The sequence below is a fragment of the Mauremys mutica genome, chromosome 17, assembly GCF_020497125.1.
Source record: "Mauremys mutica isolate MM-2020 ecotype Southern chromosome 17, ASM2049712v1, whole genome shotgun sequence".
NCBI lineage: Eukaryota > Metazoa > Chordata > Testudines > Geoemydidae > Mauremys > Mauremys mutica.
In genome coordinates, this window is record NC_059088.1 from 9616018 (window position 1) to 9635439 (window position 19422).

General features: G+C 49.8%; 1 protein-coding gene and 1 pseudogene across 1 annotated transcript; both read left to right on the forward strand.

The window, feature by feature from the left end:
* The first annotated feature begins 1902 nt into the window (after positions 1-1902).
* On the forward strand, positions 1903-3825 carry LOC123351998 (interferon-inducible GTPase 5-like). Its single transcript, XM_044991681.1, has one exon. It carries the CDS (start codon positions 1903-1905, stop codon positions 3202-3204), a length of 1302 nt encoding a protein of 433 aa, XP_044847616.1. The 3' UTR covers positions 3205-3825.
* Positions 3826-12832: 9007 nt separating this feature from the next.
* LOC123351521 lies at positions 12833-14306 on the forward strand (annotated as a pseudogene).
* Positions 14307-19422: the final 5116 nt, after the last annotated feature.

The window sequence follows — 19422 nt, forward strand, 5'->3', positions numbered from 1 at the left end:
AGATCTCCTGGATAAGCCAGGCTGGTCTCTTGCCAGACTTCATGTCTTTCCTATGCAGGAGAATAGTTTGCTCTTGTGCCCTTAATAATGTCTCTTGGAAAAACTGCCAACTGTCTTCAGTTGCTTTTCCCCTTAGACTTGCTTCCCATTGGCGTCTTACCTACTAACTCCCTAAGTTTGATAAAGTCGCCTTCTTGAAATCCATTGTCTTTATTGTGCTGTTCTCCCTCCTACCGTTCCTTAGAATCATGAACTCTATCATCTCATGATCACTTTCACCCAAGCCACCTTCCACGTTCAAATTCTCAACCAGTTCCTCCCTCTTTGTCAAAATCAAATCTAGACCAGCCTCCCCCCCAGTAGCTTTTTCCATCTTCTGAAATAAAAAATTGTCTCCAATACATTCCAAGAACTTGTTAGATAATCTGTGCTCTGTTGTGTTATTTTCCCAACACATGTCTGGGTGGTTGAAGTCCCCCATAACCACCAAGACTGTGCTTTGGATGATTTTGTTAGTTGTTTAAAAAAAGTCTCATCCACCTCTTCTACCTAGTTAGATGGTCTGTAGTAGACCCATACCATGACATCACCTTCAGTTTTTTACCCCTTTTATCCTGACCCAGAGACTTTCAACAAGTGTTTCTCTTATTTCTATCTCAACCTCAGTCCAGGTGTACACATTTTTAATATTTAAGGCAACACCTCCTCCTTTTTCCCTGCCTGCCCTTCCTGAGCAAGCTGTACCCTTCTATACCAATACTCCTGTCATGATATCAGTTTTCAAGTACAAGGAGTTTTGTTACAAGGAAGAGGGAGAAAAAATGTTCTCGTTAGCCTCTGAGGACAGGACAACAAGCAATGGGCTTAAACGGCAGCAAGGGCGGTTTAGGTTGGACATTAGAAACAACTTCCTGTCGGGATGGTTAGGCACTGGAATAGATTCCCTAGGGAGGCGGTGGAATCTCCATCACTGGAGGTTTTTAAGAGCAGGTTGGACAAAGACCTGTCAGGGATGGTCTAGATAATACTTAGTCCTGCCATGATGCAGGGGACTGGACGAGATGACCTCCTGAGGTCCCTTCCAGTCCTACGTCTATGCTTTGTCCAAGTAGGTTTTTATTCTGGTTATTGCCGTTTAGCAAGGGGAGGGGGATATGTGAGGTGGGGCTGGGAAAAGGTGGGGATTAGAGGGATGGGACGCTAGGATAGGTGACACGGAGGTGAGTGGCAGGGAAAGGGGAAGTGATGAGGGGTGAAGCAGTGTGTCAGCCCCACATAGTCTCCTCCCAGGTGTGTACCAGGATCGGGAAGTGTCGGAGTCCTTCTCCTGACCACCCCTCGTGTCAGCCAGGATCTGGGGGGCCCTGCACTCTAGAGGTGCCTGCCCCCCATGTGGGAGTCGGGAATTAGGAGCATTTTGATCTCAGGGTGTCGTCTGAGCCCTGTGCCTGTGCTGGGTGGTCCTTGGCTTTTACTCCCATCTCCAACATATCCTGAAAAGCAACACATACGCCAGACATCATCAGACATCCCTCATGGCGACCTCCTGCTCTCCTGGCTCTGCAGAGCAGCACATCAGATGGCCCCATGGTCTACTCCCGGGAGAATTCTGCGCTAAAATCTTAAAAATATGCACAGCTCATTAATTTTGTGCACACACAGTACGCAGATTTCCCCCAGGAGTAACAGTCCATGCACCAGGGAAGTTAACCCGTATTAATAGTGCTTAAGGCTTGTGCACCGTGGGGATGAGGATGCAATTTTCAGTGTACGTGCTGGTGGGGGCTGCAAATCTGTAAGTTGCTACATGAACAGTTTTGTTTTTTAAGGCTACATTTACACTAACCGAAACATGCCTTTCCCTTTTCTTGTCTTGGGAAGAGGGAATCTCTTGTAGGTGCCATGGATATGGAGCTAGTCTCAGTGCTCATGAAGGGTATGGAGTCTGTCTCCGTGCTCATGAAGGGTATAGAGTCCATCTCAGTGCTCATGGAAGCTCTGGATCTAAGGTTGGACCCAAAGGAATTCTTCAATGGCTCCATAAAAGTGTTTGAGGAGTTCATGGATCTTTTCAAAGATAAAGGACAGGATGAAGTGGCTTCTATAGCGCAGGCGGAGCTGGATTCGTTCAAATCCACCATGCTCAACATCGCCATCACGGGGGAGACGGGCGCCGGGAAATCGTCCTTCATCAACGCCCTGCGGGGACTGACCGCTGAGGATGACGGGGCTGCCCCAACTGGGGTGACAGAAACGACGACGGAGCCGACTGTTTATCCCTATCCGAACCACCCCAATGTGAGGCTGTGGGACCTGCCCGGCATTGGTGCCCCGGATTTTCAGCCAAACACGTACCTGCGGCAAGTGAACTTCAAACGCTATGACTTCTTCGTGATCATCGCTTCGGAGCGCTTCAAATGCAACCACGCGGCCCTGGCCCGGGAGATCGAGAAGATGGGGAAGAGGTTCTATTTTGTGCGCTCCAAGGTGGATGAAGACTTGCGCAACGAAGAAAGGGATCACCCTAGAACGTTCAGTCAGGAGAGCGTCCTGGAGCGACTCAGGATGGACTGCAGGAAACACCTGCAAAAGGCAGGGATGAGCAACCCAGAGATTTTCCTTCTCTCCAGCTGTGAATTCACCAAGTATGATGCTCCTGCCCTGGTCAAGGCTTTGCAGGATGATCTCCAAGGTCTGCAGAGACTTGCCTTTCTGCTCAGTCTGCCAAACCTGTCTGCAGAAATCATAGAGGAGAAGAAAGCTGCCCTGAAGAAGCTGATATGGCTAATATCTCTTGCGTCGGCTTTGGTCAATGTCATTCCTATCCCGCGGCTCTCTGTTGCTTGTGATATTGGCATCCTGCTAGCATCCATGATTGGCTTCTACAAGTACTTTGGCCTAGATGATAGATCCTTGGCTAATCTGGCCAGGCAGGCTGGAATACCGATAGCGGAGCTGAAGGCCGTTATCATATCTCCCAGGGCAGAAGAAATAACCGAAGATGTTGTAATCAAACTGCTGCTAAAGGAGAAGGGTTTGCCTAGATTAACTGCAAATCTACCAGTGCTTGGTCCCATGTTAACTGTGGGAATCTCTTTTTTAACCACCTACCTCATGCTGTTGAGATTTCTCTGTGAAGTGGCTGAAGATGCCAAAAGGGTTCGGAAGACCGCTTTGAAGGAAGACAAGAAAAAGCGTAAATGAGCAGCAGACGTGTTCATGAATCAGAGACCCGATCCCAGCTGGAGATTGGGCCACCACACTCCCAAATGCGAAAAATCAAGCCGAAAAGAAGCAGCCTTTTCATTCTTTAATTTCCCACAGTGAGTCGGGTTTCTAGGCTTTCTGTTGGACTCGTTAGGGAAGCCAAACCGTTTGTCTAAAACAGGAAAACCAACAAAATGCACCAAGATCCTCAACTGATGTAAATCAATGTAGCAACCAACCTTGCCATCAGCTGCTGTCTCTTTAGTATCCGGCCTGCACAACCGTCCAGCCAGTGCCTATTGCAGAGTTCGTGCACCTTAAACAATGCCTTTGATTTGAAGAACTGAAGACGATGGCTAATTTGTGCGCTAGTAGCTGGGTTACAAATGAATAAGGGGGCTGGAACCAGGATTTCCCAGTAATGTCATTGCAAGCATTCAAAAATCACCATTCAGGCCCCTCAAAATCATACCATTTTTAAAAATGTTTGGCTTTTTTTCATTTGCCTCCTGTTTTGAGAGTTTTCTGGTCACCTTGTTCTGCTGTTCTGCACAGCCACTAGAAACTAGGGCCAGAAACAACTTCTCTTGTTAAATAAAATCTGAGATTCTCCTGTGATCATACGACTCCAGGAAGCTTTAAAGGGAAATATCAATAATTGCAAGAATCACAAGAGTTTGCAACACTCACATATCGACTGTTGCAATCTATCGCCAGTGCAACTGCATTTATGCTGTATCAATAATTACTGTGCTTGTTTCTTTATGATTACTGCTCATGCAGATATAGTCGTATCATGTAATAAATTCACTTATAACCTGAATTAAGCCTCTATGTAGATCGTGATGACAATGGTCAGAGAGAAAAACCCAGTGGTAGGGAGTCCCATGGGTTAACTGCAGTAATTCCCAGTGGCAGGGAGTCCTGCTGGTTAACACCGCTAATGCCCAGTGGCATGGAGTATCGTGGGTTAACCCCACTAATTCCCAGTGGGAGGGAGTCCCACTGGTTAACACTGCTACTTCCCAGTGACAGGGAGTCCCATAGGCCAACCCCACTAATTCCCAGTGGCAGGGATTCCTGTGGGTTAACCCCGCTAATTCCTAGTGGCAGGGAATCCCACTGGTTAACACTGTTAATGCCCAGTAGCAGGGAGTCCTGTGGGTTAACCCCACTAATTCCCAATGGCAGGGAGACCCTCTGGTTAACACTGTTACTGCCCAGTAGCAGGGAGTCCTGTGGGTTAACCCCATTAATTCCCAGTGGCAGGGAGTCCCGTGGGTTAACACTGCTACTCCCCAGTACTGTTACAAAACACTTAGGCATCACTTTAAACACAAGACTTCAGTGACTTTGCTGCTCAGGGGGTTAAAGTTCTGCAGGCCTTGAAATGCTTTGCTGAACCAGGGCGCCAAAGAAGGGGGCAGACAGTCACACAGGGGGTGCGTCCTGTGACGAGCTTTCAGATCAGTGAGGAAATGGAAGGCGAGAGCAGCCCCGCGACTTCGAAACGAGCCAAAGCTTTGTCTGGACTTGGGGAAAAGCCAAGGGGTGCCTTGCTAACTGGCCTGGCCTGCATTAGGATGTTAACACCAGTGAGCTCACACACATTAACAACAACACCCCTTTCCTTCTAGTGCCGACAGAGCCCTAAAGAGTGTGTGTCCCTGCTGTGTGGGATGAGCCCTGCTCTGTGTGTGTGTCTCTGTCCTTCCAGCCCCCAGCTGGAGGGGCTGAGCCCTGCTCTGTGTGTGTGTGTGTGTGTGTGTGTGTGTGTGTGTGTGTGTGTGTGTGTGTGTGTGTGTGTGTGTGTGTGTGTGTGTGTGTGTGTGTGTGTGTTGCCAACTTTCTAATCTCACAAAACCAAACACCCTAGTCCCGCCCCTTTCCTGAGGCCCCGTCCCCTGCCCCGTCCATCCCCCCGAGGCCCCATCCCCCACTTCCCTTGGTGTCTCACTCTCCCGCACTCACACTCACTGGGCGGGGGCAGGGGCTTGGGGGCAAAGGGGGTGTGAGGGTGTGACGAAGTGAGGGGTTTCCTTGGGGTTTTCCAGTTGGTTGCATGCAGAGTGTCCCCGGGTGTTACTGGTTTAACGAGGGCAGGGGAGAGGGAGTTTGTGGTGACACAGGGCCAGCGACAGAACTTGGGACCCGCCGATGGCCTGGAGGACGGATACCCCAGCGCCTGGTGACCCAGAGACTCCACTCAGGAGTCGCCACCGGTTCTGGCCAGTGGGGGGACAATGGGCTGCGGGGAGAGGACCCCGGTGACCTGACCAGCCGGCTCCAGCCAGAGGGGCCAGAGGACAGAAGAGGGGAGAGGAGGCCCAGGCGACCCTGTTTCCCTGGAGAGAAGCCAATGGACAGAGGGGGCCTGGGGCAGGGGGTATCTGAGGCCCAGTTGGGAGCAGGGGGGCTCAGGGCTGGAGAGGGGGAGCAGGCAGAGCTCCCCTGGCTGCAGGGGGACTGGGATGTGCTGGGCTGAGGGAGGCCAGGCCTGAGGCCGGAGAGTTTCCGCTGCTGGGTTCAACCCTCAATAAACCCTCCTGTGTTACGCTGGGGGAGAGTCGCTCCGGGCTAGAGAACAGGGCGCGGGGGGGGATCATCCCCTTCGGGGGTGAGGAGGCCTGGGGGGCCCAGAGCGAGGGGACTCCCTGGGGGGCCCACGGCAGAGACAGACGTGCTGAGGCTCAGAGAGGTGCGGCTCCGGGAGGTGGAGGGTCCTGACCCCAGGAGAGAGAGTGGACCCCTGAGACGGGCTGTTGCCCTGAAAGGGGCACCCCCCACGGACCGCATGGGGCCAAGAGTGGGCCCGATCTGTGAGTCCGTGACAGAGAGCTCTAGCTGGGATTGCAGGCTCTGAGGTGGGGCTGGGCCTGAGGTGTTTGTACTGCAGGAGGGGGCTCTGGGCTTGGTGGGGCTCAGGGCTGGGGCAGGGGGTTGGGGCTCAGTGTGTGTGTGTGTGTGTGCGCTGCCCCCTACTAGGGGGGCTGAGCCCTGCACTGTGTGTGTGTGATAACTGCACACTGTCCCCCCTGACTGCATGGCAACATTTAGAGCTGTGGCCACCTGGAGATGCGCTGGGGGGATGGGGGCGCACGCTGCAGCCAGCCTGGGGAGATGTCCCTCAGCCCCCACCAGCGGGGCTGGAGTCTCTGGAGTGAAGAGTTACTGTGACTAAGGCATAGACCCAGCGCTGCACCTGACAGCAGGTGTCCTCATTCCACCTGTGCAAACTGAGAGCTCCCCCACTTTGAGAGCAGCTCCTGCTCTGTCCCTACCAGGCTCCTGCCCTTGGGCTCTGAGTGACGGGCTCCTGCCCGCAGACCAGGGGTGCAGCCACTCTGCTCCTGCTGCAGGTCTCCAGCCTTTCATCTCTGACCGGAGCCCAGGGTCATTCTGGGCAACTACACCTCAGCCTCCAGGACTCCTATCTCCTGGGGCTCATCTATTCCCCTCCTCATTCAGCATCTGCAGGAGACCAGCAGGTGCGCTGCCAAGATGCCCAGGCTGAGGGGCCAGCAGGGCACACACCACACCTGGCTTTGCTCTGGCTTTGTGGCCAACGTTACCTGCCCTTTCTGTTAGGCCTCTCGCTGCCTGGCCAGCATCAGCACTGGGGTGAGAGGAGCGGCAGCAGCCACCCCACATGAGGCAGAGCTGACTCTGGCAGTGAGAGGGGAATTAGGGTGACCAGATGTCCCGATTTTATAGGGACAGTCCCGATTTTTGGGTCTTTTTCTTATACAGGCTCCTTTTACCCCCGACCCCTCGTCCCAATTTTTCACACTTGCTGTCTGGTCACCCTAAGGGGAATACTTTGGAGAACTCTGCCAGAGCAACCCCATCCCTTGACAGCTAGATGGACCCATGGCCATGGGCGCCTCCCGTGTTGGTTTAACTGGAGCGGGTATTCCTGTGCCAGGCTGTGTGGACGCTCCTATCTTGGAAGCAACGTGGCTAGAATGGAGTTAGCTAAATTGTGTTTGTTACCAGCCATAGCTGACTCCACCCTAAGCCAGGTTTATTCCAGAGTCAGACCATCCACACAGACCTTCACCAAGATACCCACATCACCACCGGGAATCCCGTTTAGCTGAACCGTCTGCATCTGTGCAGGCCAGTCTGATTCTGCCCTGCTCCTGCGCCCTCCCCCAGCAGAACCCCCTCCCATCTATCTGCAGCCTGTGAGCAGGTCACACCTGATCTTATCAGCTGCTGAGCTGGCCACAGAGTTAGGTGGGAAACGCCCTGATAAGATTGCTGCAGTTCTCTGTCTTCAGGAAACGGAGGCCAAGCTCTGCGAATGCGCCGCTTGGTTGACAGTGCGGCAGCGTCTGCCCAGCCCCACGGCTTCTTTGCTGTTTGCTGTGGCTCCCCACTGAACACAGAGCTTAGGCACCTGGCCCTCACTTTCAAAGCCCTGTGTGACACTGGCCCCACCTGCTTGAGGTATCAGCTTCCTTTCTCCTCAGCCAGGACTTCCCACAACAGCTGCTCACTGAGTGGGGAGACGAACAGTAGGGTCTGACAGAGTCCTCACGGGAACCAGAGCCAGACTACGCAGAGGAAAGCAGGATGGCCAGCCTGGCTGCCTTTCAAGCTAACGCAAAACCCATCCCTGTGGCCAGCACCACGCTCCTGCGCCTCTGCATTCAGGAGCAGCCGGAGCCTGCCTATGGCAAGCAGGTGTACGGGGACTGTTGCCCCCTTACTAACACTCAGTGGGGGGGTTTGGTTGCTAGCTCCCAGCACTAAAAAGGGAGGGGTCGATGGGAAATCAGGAGCCTGAGACTGACACTCCCCAGGAACAATGTGGAGAGGCCAGTGCTCCAGGTCAGCCTGATTGACAGGGCGGGCAGCTAATCAAGGAGTCAGGAGGCCAGGGGGGTCCCGTCCTCCCTGTGAGCTGGAATTGTCTGAATCAGATGGAGTGGGGCCGAGCTAAGGAGAGAGCAGGGGCTCAAGCTGAGCTGATGGGAGCAGAGCTGCAGCCCCAAAGCCAGAGCACAGCCCAGAGAGAGCAGCCCTGCCCTGGGAGCAGGGCTGCAGCCACAGAGCCAGAGGGGCCAGGCAAGCAGCTCAGGGGGCTGGAGGCAGAGGAGCAGCAGCAGCAGTGGCGCTGAGGCAGAGTGGAGCTGGGGTTGGAGCTGGAGCTGTCTGGAGCCGGGTGCGGGGAGCAGCTGGGGAGAGCGAGGGGGACCCCGGGCAGTGGGCCCAGCGCAGGGAGACACCTCAGCCAAGAGGCTCCGCAGGCCAGACTGGGAGGGGGATCGTAACCCTGACAGGGCGGGGGTGACGCTGGGGAGAAGGGTCCTGCCACCCAGAGCCTGCGAGCGTGTGGCCACCGCCAGGGCAAGTGTCCAACCCGCAGCGTCCCTGCAGCACGGCCAGGGCCTGAGGAGCGGCCTGGGACCTACAAGGAACAGACTGTGAACTGCCCTGACGTTCCAGAGACACTGTTTGTGATGGTCCCCGCCACAGAGCGGGGTGATGTGTTTCCTTCAGCCGTTCCCATGTTTCCTGATTCTTTTTTTAAATTAAGTGTTAATTAAATAACTTGTATTTGCTTTAAATTGTATGATGTGATCAGTGGGTCAGGGAGGTGCCCAGTGCAGAGAGGGTAACCCGGAGTGGGGACACCCTAGCCCCTGTCCTAGGTGACCACAGCAGGGTTGGGGGTCGAGCCCCCCAGGAATCCTGGGCCCAGTCTTGTTGGGGTTACGAGGACTCTGCCAGACAGGAGAGTGGAAGGGGAGTCCTCCAGGGCAGGGAGGCCTCTGGGTAAACGAAGTGGGCGCGAGGACTCAGATCCTTTCGCTTGCCCACTTCACTGGGGTAGTGCAGAAGTCAGGAAAGTTCCCCACAATAGCGGGACCATTCCCCCGCTTACACAGGGAAGAAAGACAGAGAGGCCCTGGATGCCATTATTTTCTGCTGGGAGATGCTCAGACACTGCAGTGATGGGCCCAGTCCAGATGAGAGAAAATGGATGTGAAATGCTGCAGCATCAGCATGGGAGCACATTACACTTGCTCTCAGCTCATGCACCTTTCTCTTTTCCTCAGCAGGATTCGACTTCCAATTTTTAAAGGCTGCCTTTCTGCCTCTGACCGCTTCTACTCTGTTGTTTAGCCATGGGGGCACTCTTTTGGCCCTCTCACTATGTCTTGGGTAACATTTAACTTGAGCTTCATTACAAGGAGCAATGGTCTCAAGTTGCAGAGGGGGAGGTTTAGGTTGGACATTAGGAAAAACGGGTGGTGAAGAACTGGAATGGGTTACCTAGGAAGGTAGTGGAATCTCCTTCCTTAGAGGTTTTTAAGGTCAGGCTTGACAAAGCCCTGGCTGGGATGATTTAGTTGGGTTTGGTCCTGCTTTGAGCAGGGGGTTGGACTAGATACCTCCTGAGGTCCCTTCCAACCCTGAGATTCTATGATTCTCTGCTTTACACAGTACACATTTCATTTCGTGTTGCATAACTTCCTGCGGTGTATTTGAAAGACTCTGGTTTCCTGCCAGTCTATGGTGTGCTAACAAGGTGGAAAGCTACGGGGGCTGATTTAATATTTCTTTACTGGAATGAGTAAAGGAAGATACCGCTTAGGGCCGTGGAAGCTGCAGGCACTTTGCTGACTCCTGCTCCCTGGGATGTGGCTGAGATGGGAGTTGACATACTCAAGCCCCTGGCGAAATTAATCAGACAAATGAATTCACATCAAGGCCCATCTCAGTACTGTCCCCACTGCGGTGTGCTTTGAAAATCTAACTCAGCACTGGCGCTTCCGGCAAAGGCAGAAATACTGAGCTGTGTTGCCTCCCATGTCAGCCACAAGAGATCAGAACCAGACTAGGCAGCTCCACACACAGCTGTGCTTCGAGCTGCCCCTCATGCACTGCTGCAAAAGACGCCACGCGGCACTGCTGAAGCAATCGGGTTGGAAAGTGCCAGGAGCTGCGTGATCATCCATTAAAATAAACAAAACGTGGCAGTGCTGCACATGAGCTGTTGTGCATGGGGCACAGATTACATGTCTGGAATTGTAAGGCCAAGATTTCAGAGAATCGCTCTCTGTTATCGCCAGGTGCAGCAGATTTAGAATTAGCATCTTATGTCGCTGAGTCACGTGTCCCGTGGCTCAGTCACCGCTGAATGGTGGAAGCACAGTTCTGTCCTGACTCTAAATCCTGCTGTTACTGGAATGGCAGGGAGGCGTCTGAGAGACTTTCTGGTACTGCTGTGGCCAGAGCAGAACTATAGCACAGTGCGTGACTGTCTTCATGTACATTTTCCAATACAAAAAGCAGCAGGATACTTTTAGTGACCATGACTTTCATGAGGACAGTGTGTGCCTCCTCTGCAACAAGCTGCAGCCACTCTGCTGCACAGAATGTCAGCTGTCTCTGCAGCCTATAGGAGCTTCTAGCTCCTAAAGGCTCCTATACCATGTAAAGGTATGGTACACAGGACACATAGCTACATGTCCCTGGCTTATATGTGGTGCAGAATGAGGTCCTGATTCCTAATGTCTTGTATCTGGTGTATTTATAGAGAGAAATCATATCTCCCCTCAGCCTTTGTTTGGTTAGGCTAAAGAAGGAAAGCTCCTTAAGTCTCCTCTCATAAGGCAGGTTTTCCATTTTTCTGATCATCCTCATAGCCCTTCTCTGCACCTGTTCCTGTTTGAATTCATCTTTCTTGAACATGGGAGACTAGATCTGCACACAGTATTCCAGATGAGGTCTCACCAGTGCCTTGCATAACGGTATCTTTGCTATCTCTACTGAAAATTCCTTGCGTGATGCTTCCTAAGATTGCATTGGCCTTTTTCATGGCTGCATCACATTGGCAGCTCATAGTCATCCTGTGATCGACCAACACACCAACTCTTTCTGCTCCTCTGTTGCTTCCAACTGATACGCCCCCAGTTTATAGCAAAAATTCTGATTAATCCCTAAGTGCATGATCTTGTACTTTGCACTATTCAATTCCAACCCATTTCTATTACTCCAGTTTTCAAAAAGAACAGGAGTACTTCTGGCACCTTAAAGACTCACAAATTTATTTGGGCATAAGCTTTCATGGACTAAAACCTACTTCATCAGATGCATGGAGTGGAAAATACAGTAGGAAGACATATATATATACACCCAGAGAACATGAAAAGATGAGGGTTGCCATACCAACTCTAAAGAGACAAATCAATTAAGGTGGGATATTATCAGCAGGAGAAAAAAAAACTTTTGTAGTGATAATCGGCATGGCCCATTTCAAACTGTTGACAAGAAGTTGAGAGTAACAGTGGGGGAAAAATTAGCATGGGGAAATAGTTTTTAGTTTGTGTAATGACCCATCCACTTCCAGTCTTTATTCAAGCCTAATTTGACGGTGTCCAGTTTGCAAATTAATTCCAGTTCTGCAGTTTCTCGTTGGAGTCTGTTTTTGAAGTTTTTTTGTTGAAGAATTGCCACTTTTAGGTCTGTAATTGAGTGTCCAGGGAGGTTGAAATTTTCTCTAACTGGTTTTTGTATGTTATAATTCTTGACGTCTGATTTGTGTCCATTTATTCTGTTGCGTAGAGACTGTCTGGTTTGGCCAATGTACATGGCAGAGGGGCATTGCTGCCACATGATGGCATATATCACATTGGTAGATGTGCAGATGGTGTCCCTGGAATAGATATGTGGACAGAGTTGACAAAGGGGTTTGTTGCAGGGTTAGGTTCCTGGGTTAGTGTTTCTGTTGTGTGGTGCGTAGTTGCTGGTGAGTATTTGCTTCAGGTTGGGGGTCTGTCTGTAAGCAAGGACTGGCTTGTCTCCCATGGTCTGTGAGAGTGAGGGATCGTCCTTCAGGATAGGTTGTAGTCCTTGATGATGCGCTGGAGAGGTTTTAGTTAGGTGCTGAAGGTGACGGCTAGTGGCGTTCTGTTACTTTCTTTGTTGGGCCTGTCCTGTAGTAGGTGACTTCTGGGTACTCTTCTGGCTCTGTCAATCTGTTTCTTCACTTCAGCAGGTGGCTATTGTAGTTTTAAGAATGCTTGATAGAGATCTTGTAGGTGTTTGTCTCTGTCTGAGGGATTGGAGCAAATGCGCTTGTATCTTACAGCTTGGGTGTAGACAATGGATCGTGTGATGTAATCTGGATGAAAGCTAGAGGCATGTAGGTAAGTGTAGTGGGCAGGAGGTTCCGGTATAGGGTGGTGTTTATGTGACCATCGCTTATTAGCACTGTAGTGTCCAGGAAGTGGATCTCTTGTGTGGACTGGTCCAGGCTGAGCTTGATGGTGGGATGGAAATTGTTGAAATCATGGTGGAATTCCTCAAGGGTTTTCTTTTCCATGGGTCCAGATGATGAAGATGTCATCAATGTAGTGCAAGTAGAGTAGGGGCGCTAGGGGACAAGAGCTACAAATAATAAATAATGATTAAAACCAAACAGCTCCTGTTTTTTCCGTACTTCCACTGCCTCCTTCAGCGCCCGGGCCAGATACGCAAGGGGCAGAGTAAAGGTTGCATGGGCTACCATAAATATGCCTTTTCCAAACTTCGAGGGCTTGATGCTGCCACCATAAGTAATGGGCTGTCGGCGTAGGATTTTCCAGAGTAGCATTAACTAGGAGCTGAAATGTTTCTTCTTCTCTGCAGCAGACTGAGCACCATGGCTCTCGATGGGTTCAGAGCAGCTGTCTATCAAGGGAACCTGACAGAAGCGATTTCTAGTGTGCAGGAGTTTTACAGACACACCCTCAACATTGCCGTCACGGGGGAGTCGGGCTCCGGGAAGTCCTCTCTCATCAACGCCATGCTGGGGCTACGTGTTTGTGATCATAGCATCATATAATCATAGAACTTAAGATCAGAAGGGACCATTATGATCATCTAGTCTGACCTCCCGCAAAATGCAGGCCACATAAGCCGATCCACCCACTCCTGAAATAATTCTCTCTCTTGACTCAGCTGTTGAAGTCCCCAAATCCTGATTTAAAGACTTAAAGTAGCAGTGATCAAGGTGTTGCTGAAACCGGGATGCTTGATACTGTGATGGAGCCAGTGGCTTATCCAGATCCTGTTCTTCCAGGCGTCACGCTCTGGGGCCTGCCAGGGGTGGGCACATCCTATTTCCCTCTAGACACCTACTGTGAGCAGCTCAATTTGAGCCGATTTGAGTTCTTCATCATCGTAGGCTCCCAGCACATCTGCTCTGACCTAGCCAGGCTGGTCTGTGAGATCCAGAGAATGGGCAAGAGGTTCTACTTTGTGCACTCCAAAGCCAGCATGGACCTGGATGCTTCCAGGAGGCAGCGTTCCTCCAGCTACAACGAGGAGAGGATCCTGCAGCAGATCAGGGAGGGCTGCAGGAAAGGCCTGGGAGTGGAAGGAGTGGGTCATTCACCGGTTTTTATCATGTCCAGCTAGGAACCCAACCACTATGATTTTCCCCTCCTGCGGCAAACTTTGCAGACAAAGCTGCAGTGCCTGAAGAGACACGCCTTCCTGCTTAGCCTGCCTGCTGACGCCTCGCCCACCATCAACCAGAAGAAAGCCACCCTGAAGGGGGAGATTTGGAAAACAGCCCTTTTCTCATGTCTTTTTGCTGCCTTTCCTGTCCCAGGCATCGCTTTCTTGTGCACCTTCTTCATCTTCAGGAAACACCTGTTCCGATACTACAGCAGCTTCGGCGTGGACGACAGGTCCCTCTCCGCTCTTGCCCGGCAGATTGGGAAGCCCATGGGGGAGCTGATGGCCATGATGATGTCCTTGGGAACGATCCCCATGATGGCTCTGAAGCTGTTGTTGGATTCGGTGGGGACCACCGTGATGGTAGCGGAATATTCGTGGAAGCGCTTCCCTCTATTTGGTGCCATGGTGTCTGGAGGGGTGTCACTGGTTACCACGTACTTCATGCTGCAGAAATGTTTGGCCTCTGTAGCTGACGACACCCAATGGGTTCTGAGCAAAGCTCTGGAGGCAGAAGGGGAAAACACCATGTAGGATTGGATGTCGTGTTGGATGAGCCTGCTGCTGTCTAGCAGACGTGGTCTTGGACTTCAAGCAGGAAAGTTTCATGCTTCTCCATCCAGGAGTCCCACATCCAGTCCCCATAAACCATCCAGGGGCGTCGTTGCACTCGGGTCAACATGAATGGACCGATCCCCACACTTGGGCAAATTGGCCGTCGCTCCATTGGAGTCAATGGGGCAGATCCCAGCGGGGGTCAATGGGCCGTAGTACAATACCTGGGGAGCAAACAGCCGTGCATCCCTCTCTATCGGTGTTATAGAGGGCGAACACTTTATGAGTTTAATCTGTATAAGCTTTATACAGAGTAAAACAGATTTGGGGTTTGGATCCCTTTGGGACCTGAGTATCTGGGTTCTAGAGACAGGAGCAGTTTCTAAGCCATTTTCTGCTATGTCTGCAGTTTGTGGGGGACGTGGTTCAGACCTGGGTCTGTGTTTGTAGTAGGCCAGCGTGTCTGGCACAACCAGGCAGGGTACTGAAGTCCCAAGCTGCCAGGGAAAACGGGCTCAGAGGTAGTCCCAGCGCATCAGGTGGCAGTTCCCAAGGGGGTTTCCGATCGAGTTTTCAGTCACCTGGGCAAGTCACATTTCTGTCAATGATTCAGCTTTTTGCAGGCCGACATCATTGTTTATGTTAGTTTGAACGTTCCCAGGAAAGCTCAGATGTGGATTGGTGTCTCCCAAAGTCCATTGTCAGTTAAGTGTTTTTTTCATTGGGCACTTACTGAGAATTGTCCTTTCTCAAGAAGCCGACCAAATGCTTCACTGAGGCTACTTAGAATCAAACAAGTACATAGCCAATATTCATAACTTCAAATACATCCCTACAGACAGCATAATAATAACCAGCAAACTACAACCTTCCCATAGATACTTGGCCTCCTCTGTACAAGACCTGGTGCAGCCATAGGACCCTAGTTGAAACAATGATCTATATGGTTTGTGTAGGAAATCAGTTCCCAATAGGCAATTCCTTGGAAAGCTAATTTCATCAGTGCAAAGGTATGAACTTTCTTAGGTGACCTATCTGTACTTCAATGGGTTTAGAAAGTGAGGTAACAACCTGATTGCTTGCAAAAGTTGAAAGTGTCTTTGTACAACCTGATGACAAAGAGGATCTAGGATCCTTGACATGGATAATGCTAATTGCTGCCCTCGTATCTATAATAAAATTCCTATGGCAGCCCCCTACCACTGCAGATATTGTGGGTCTCCCACTGGCATCCCTGCCTAAAGGGGCTATGACGACACTCGAGGCCGGTTAGCCTCCTGACAAGTAATTTGTAGAATATGCAGACAAATAATCTACGGGTTCTCCTGTCTCTTCGGAGGCAGCCAACTCTGGAGGAGGAGAGGCTGGCCACCGGAGAGAAGAAAATGGGTCTGTCATACACAGATAGTTAAGGGTTAATGCCTCTTTTACCTGTAAAGGGTTAAGACGTTCACCTAGCCTAGCTGACACCTGACCAGAGGAACCAATGGGGGAACAAGATGTTTCAAAAGGAAGGAGAGTTTTTTCCTTTGTTTAAGCAGCAAAGAATCCTGTGGCACCTTATAGACTAACAGACGTTTTGCAGCATGAGCTTTCGTGGGTGAATACCCACTTCTTCAGATGCAAGTCTTCCTTTGTTTAGTTTTCAGTTTCAGCCGGAGTGAAAAAGATCAAGGAACCAGCCTCTTATCAGAGTAGTAAGTTTTAGAAAGGAATAAATAGGTCTATGTTTATTTTCTTTGTAACTTGTCTTGGTACCATTAAGGGAATTATCAAATTTGGGTATTCTTGTGTGTATTAAAGTTTTTGCCCAGGGGAACATCCTCTGTGTTTGGAATCTGTTGTCTGTGAGAGTAGCTGGTATGCTAATCTCTCCCAGAGTGTTTTGTTTTACCTTTCTTTTCTTTAATTAAAAGCCTTTTTCTTAATACCTGATTGATTTTTCCTTGTTTTGTTAGATCCAAGGGGGTTGGATCTGGATCCACCAGGAGTTGGTGGGAGAAAGGAGGGGGGATGGTTAATTTCTTCTTGTTTTAAGATCCAAGGGGTTTGGATCTGTGTTCTCCAGGAAATTGGTGAAGTTTCTCAAGGCTGCCCAAGGAAGGGAGTGCTTGTGAATGGTGGCAGCGATACCAGATCTAAGATGGTAATTAAGCTTAGAAATGTCCATTCAGGTCCCCACATCTGTACCCTAAAGTTCACAGTGGGGGAGGAACCTTGACAGGGTCCATGGAGGCCACTGGACAGTTCGAGGGTGCTGGGCCTTGGCCTTCTCCTAGATATCCCGTTGTTGAGCCTCAAGCATCTGCTTCACTGTTTTAAACATGATTACAACTGAGTCCTCATCTCTGTGGGGAGGCGGTGACTTGGGTCTCGGCAGGTGTGAATTGTTCCGGGCGGCATCTGAAAAGAAAGGGACACGGTCCCGGGCCCCTACATGGGGTCCAAACGCATTACCCCATCAAAGGGCATGCCTACTCGAAGGTCCAGGATTATTACCTGAGTTAGGGTCATTTTGCCAGCGTTGTTACCTAGGGAATTTAGGAACACCTTGGCCTAACCCTGGGAGTCCCTCAGTCCTCACAGTGGGATTAGCTTGTGGTTCCTGAAGTATTGCAACAGGGGCTTCAAGCCGACCTATGTTAGGGCCTCCCTGAGAATATGCCTTGGCCAGTAAGGCTAATGCCTCCTTCAAAGAAGTGCTATCTGCTACATGCATGTTAAGCTTTTCCTGCAAATGGGGAAGAGAGTTATCGACCAACAAACTAACGTATGGTGGCTCATCTGTTTCCTCTTTTATGTGACTGTGCCATGCTGCACTTAACTGCAGGTGAAATTGATGTGAGGACTCATTAGGTCTCTGTTTTAGGTTAGACAGGATGGCCACTCCAGCTTGCCCCAGATGCTGATTATGTTCCAATAGGGCTACTGTGTCTTTAAAAGATCTCTCTCCTACTCTAAACTCAGGTGGCAAAGTACTTCATAATGCTCGATTTACTGTGAGTTGTACGATTTTAACCCAGCCTTTCCTTGCTAAGCCAAACACTTTTGCTGTTTCTTGTACACTGTTGTGCATGCATTGCAACTGAAGAATCCTCCATCATCCCTACTTGCTTAGCTACCAGATCTAGGGTCTTAACATCTGTAACAACTGCTACAGGGCAATCAGAATTAGAATCTGAGGATTTTCTCTTCGGATCAGGATCTGGGCTTCTATCTGAGTTTGAATTTATAATTTTTATGTTTTTACTTCTCCTACCCAAATCCACATTTTTCTTATCAGAGCTATTAGAACTTTCCTCTGGAAATAATCCTGGATGAGCAGGGTAACTTTCCATAAAACCTTTAGTTCTACACTCAAGGCATCTCCACAATGAGGCAGGACATCTTTTAGTCCATTAAGATCTGGTGTAGTAGGGTGTTTTACCAGTAGACCAGGTGATACCAGCATATACCAAGGGAGTGTAGAGGGTCCACAAAATTCTAGGGACCTAGGCAATGTTTATGATCACCCAAATGTCAATAAGTGTCCACCCAAAGGGGCTGGGTCTCCTGATCTATATGGTGCCAATGTAACATTGGGTGGAGGAGCAGGAATTGCATCCTTTACATCACTAGTTGCCTCCTCTGTGATGACACTTAACTCCACCTCCTGTGATGCCACCCTGGGACTTCCTTTTTCTATCTGCAGACTGCTAGTAGCTTCTGCACTGCTAGCTTTCTCTTTTGACTCTCCCTGTGGCTCCTGAGACTCATCTCCAACTCTGCTCCTAAAGGTACCGTACCAACCTGAACTAACTCTTTCGCCCGACTTCTAGTAACTGGCCCTGCAGGTTTTTCTATCTCCGTCGGTTCCACCATGCCAGTTGGGATGGGAACCAATTCTTTGTTGTCCTTTAACACATCTTTTATTTTTTTCAACACTTTGATTCTTTCCAACAGCCGACCACGGTCTGATTTATAGCCTTCCAGCGATTTTAAGCTGGCATCCATTCACTTCTGCCAACAACGTGCTTCCTCTCCTGCTTCCTATACCTAGTACCTACACCGTTTTAACATTTTCTTTAACTTCTGCTTCTTTCAGAAAAGTCCTGACTGCTTCTTTGACACTACATGTAGCCGATTTGTTAAATCCTGAATTACCTTTCCTCCCTCATCCAAAGCTTGCTGGGCTTTCTTGAGTAACTCTAAATTGCTATTCAATTTCTTTCCCAGCGAACTACAAGCCATGAGCAGATATTTAACAGCTATTTCCTTTACCAGTTTCGGTTTTTGTTTTTTGTTTTGCTCTGTTTTTACATCAAACATCTCACTTACAAAACCCCACGGGTTACAAAGCTCAGAGATCACCTTGCTATTTCTCAGCTGTACTAAATCTCCTCCATGTTCCTGAATATTTTCTGGCAAAGTTTTCTAAAGCCAGGGTAAGCGGGTAAATCCAACAGTCTCTACTCTTGCTCTTGCCCCACTCATCTTAACACGTAACATAGAACTAATTTCAATTCTAAAACTTCACTATTGACTAGCCTATGTCATAAACTATATACACTTCCTCTTGCTTCTAATGTATTTGTAGAATGTTTTCTTGGTACCATTTATGTCTCTAGCTAGTTTGATCTCGTTTTGTGCCTTGGCCTTTCTAATTTTGTCCTACATAGTTGTGTTAGTTGTTTATATTCATCCTTTGTGATTTGACCATGTGTCCACTTTGTAGGACTGTTTTGAGTTTTAGATCATTGAAGAGCTCCTGGTTAAGCCAGGCTGGTCTCTTGCCAGACTTCCTGTCTTTCCTATGCAGGGGGATAGTTTGCTCTTCTGCCCTTAATAACGTCTCTTTGAAAAACTGCCAACAATCTTCAATTGTTTTTCCCCTTAGACTTGCTTCCCATGGGATCTGACCTATCAGCTCCCTGAGTTTGCTACAGTCGCCTTCTTGAAATCCATTGTCTTTATTGTGCTGTTCTCCCTCCTACCATTCCTTAGAATCATGAACTATATCATCTTGTCATCACTTTCACCCAACCTTCCTTCCACTTTCAAATTCTCAACCAGTTCTTCCCTGTTTGTCAAAATCAAATCTAGAACAACCTCTCCCCGGGTAGCCTTCTCCACCTTCTGAAATAAAAAAAAAATGTTTCCAATACATTCCAAGGACTTGTTGGATAATCTGTGCCCTGCTGTCTTATTTCCCAACAGATGTCT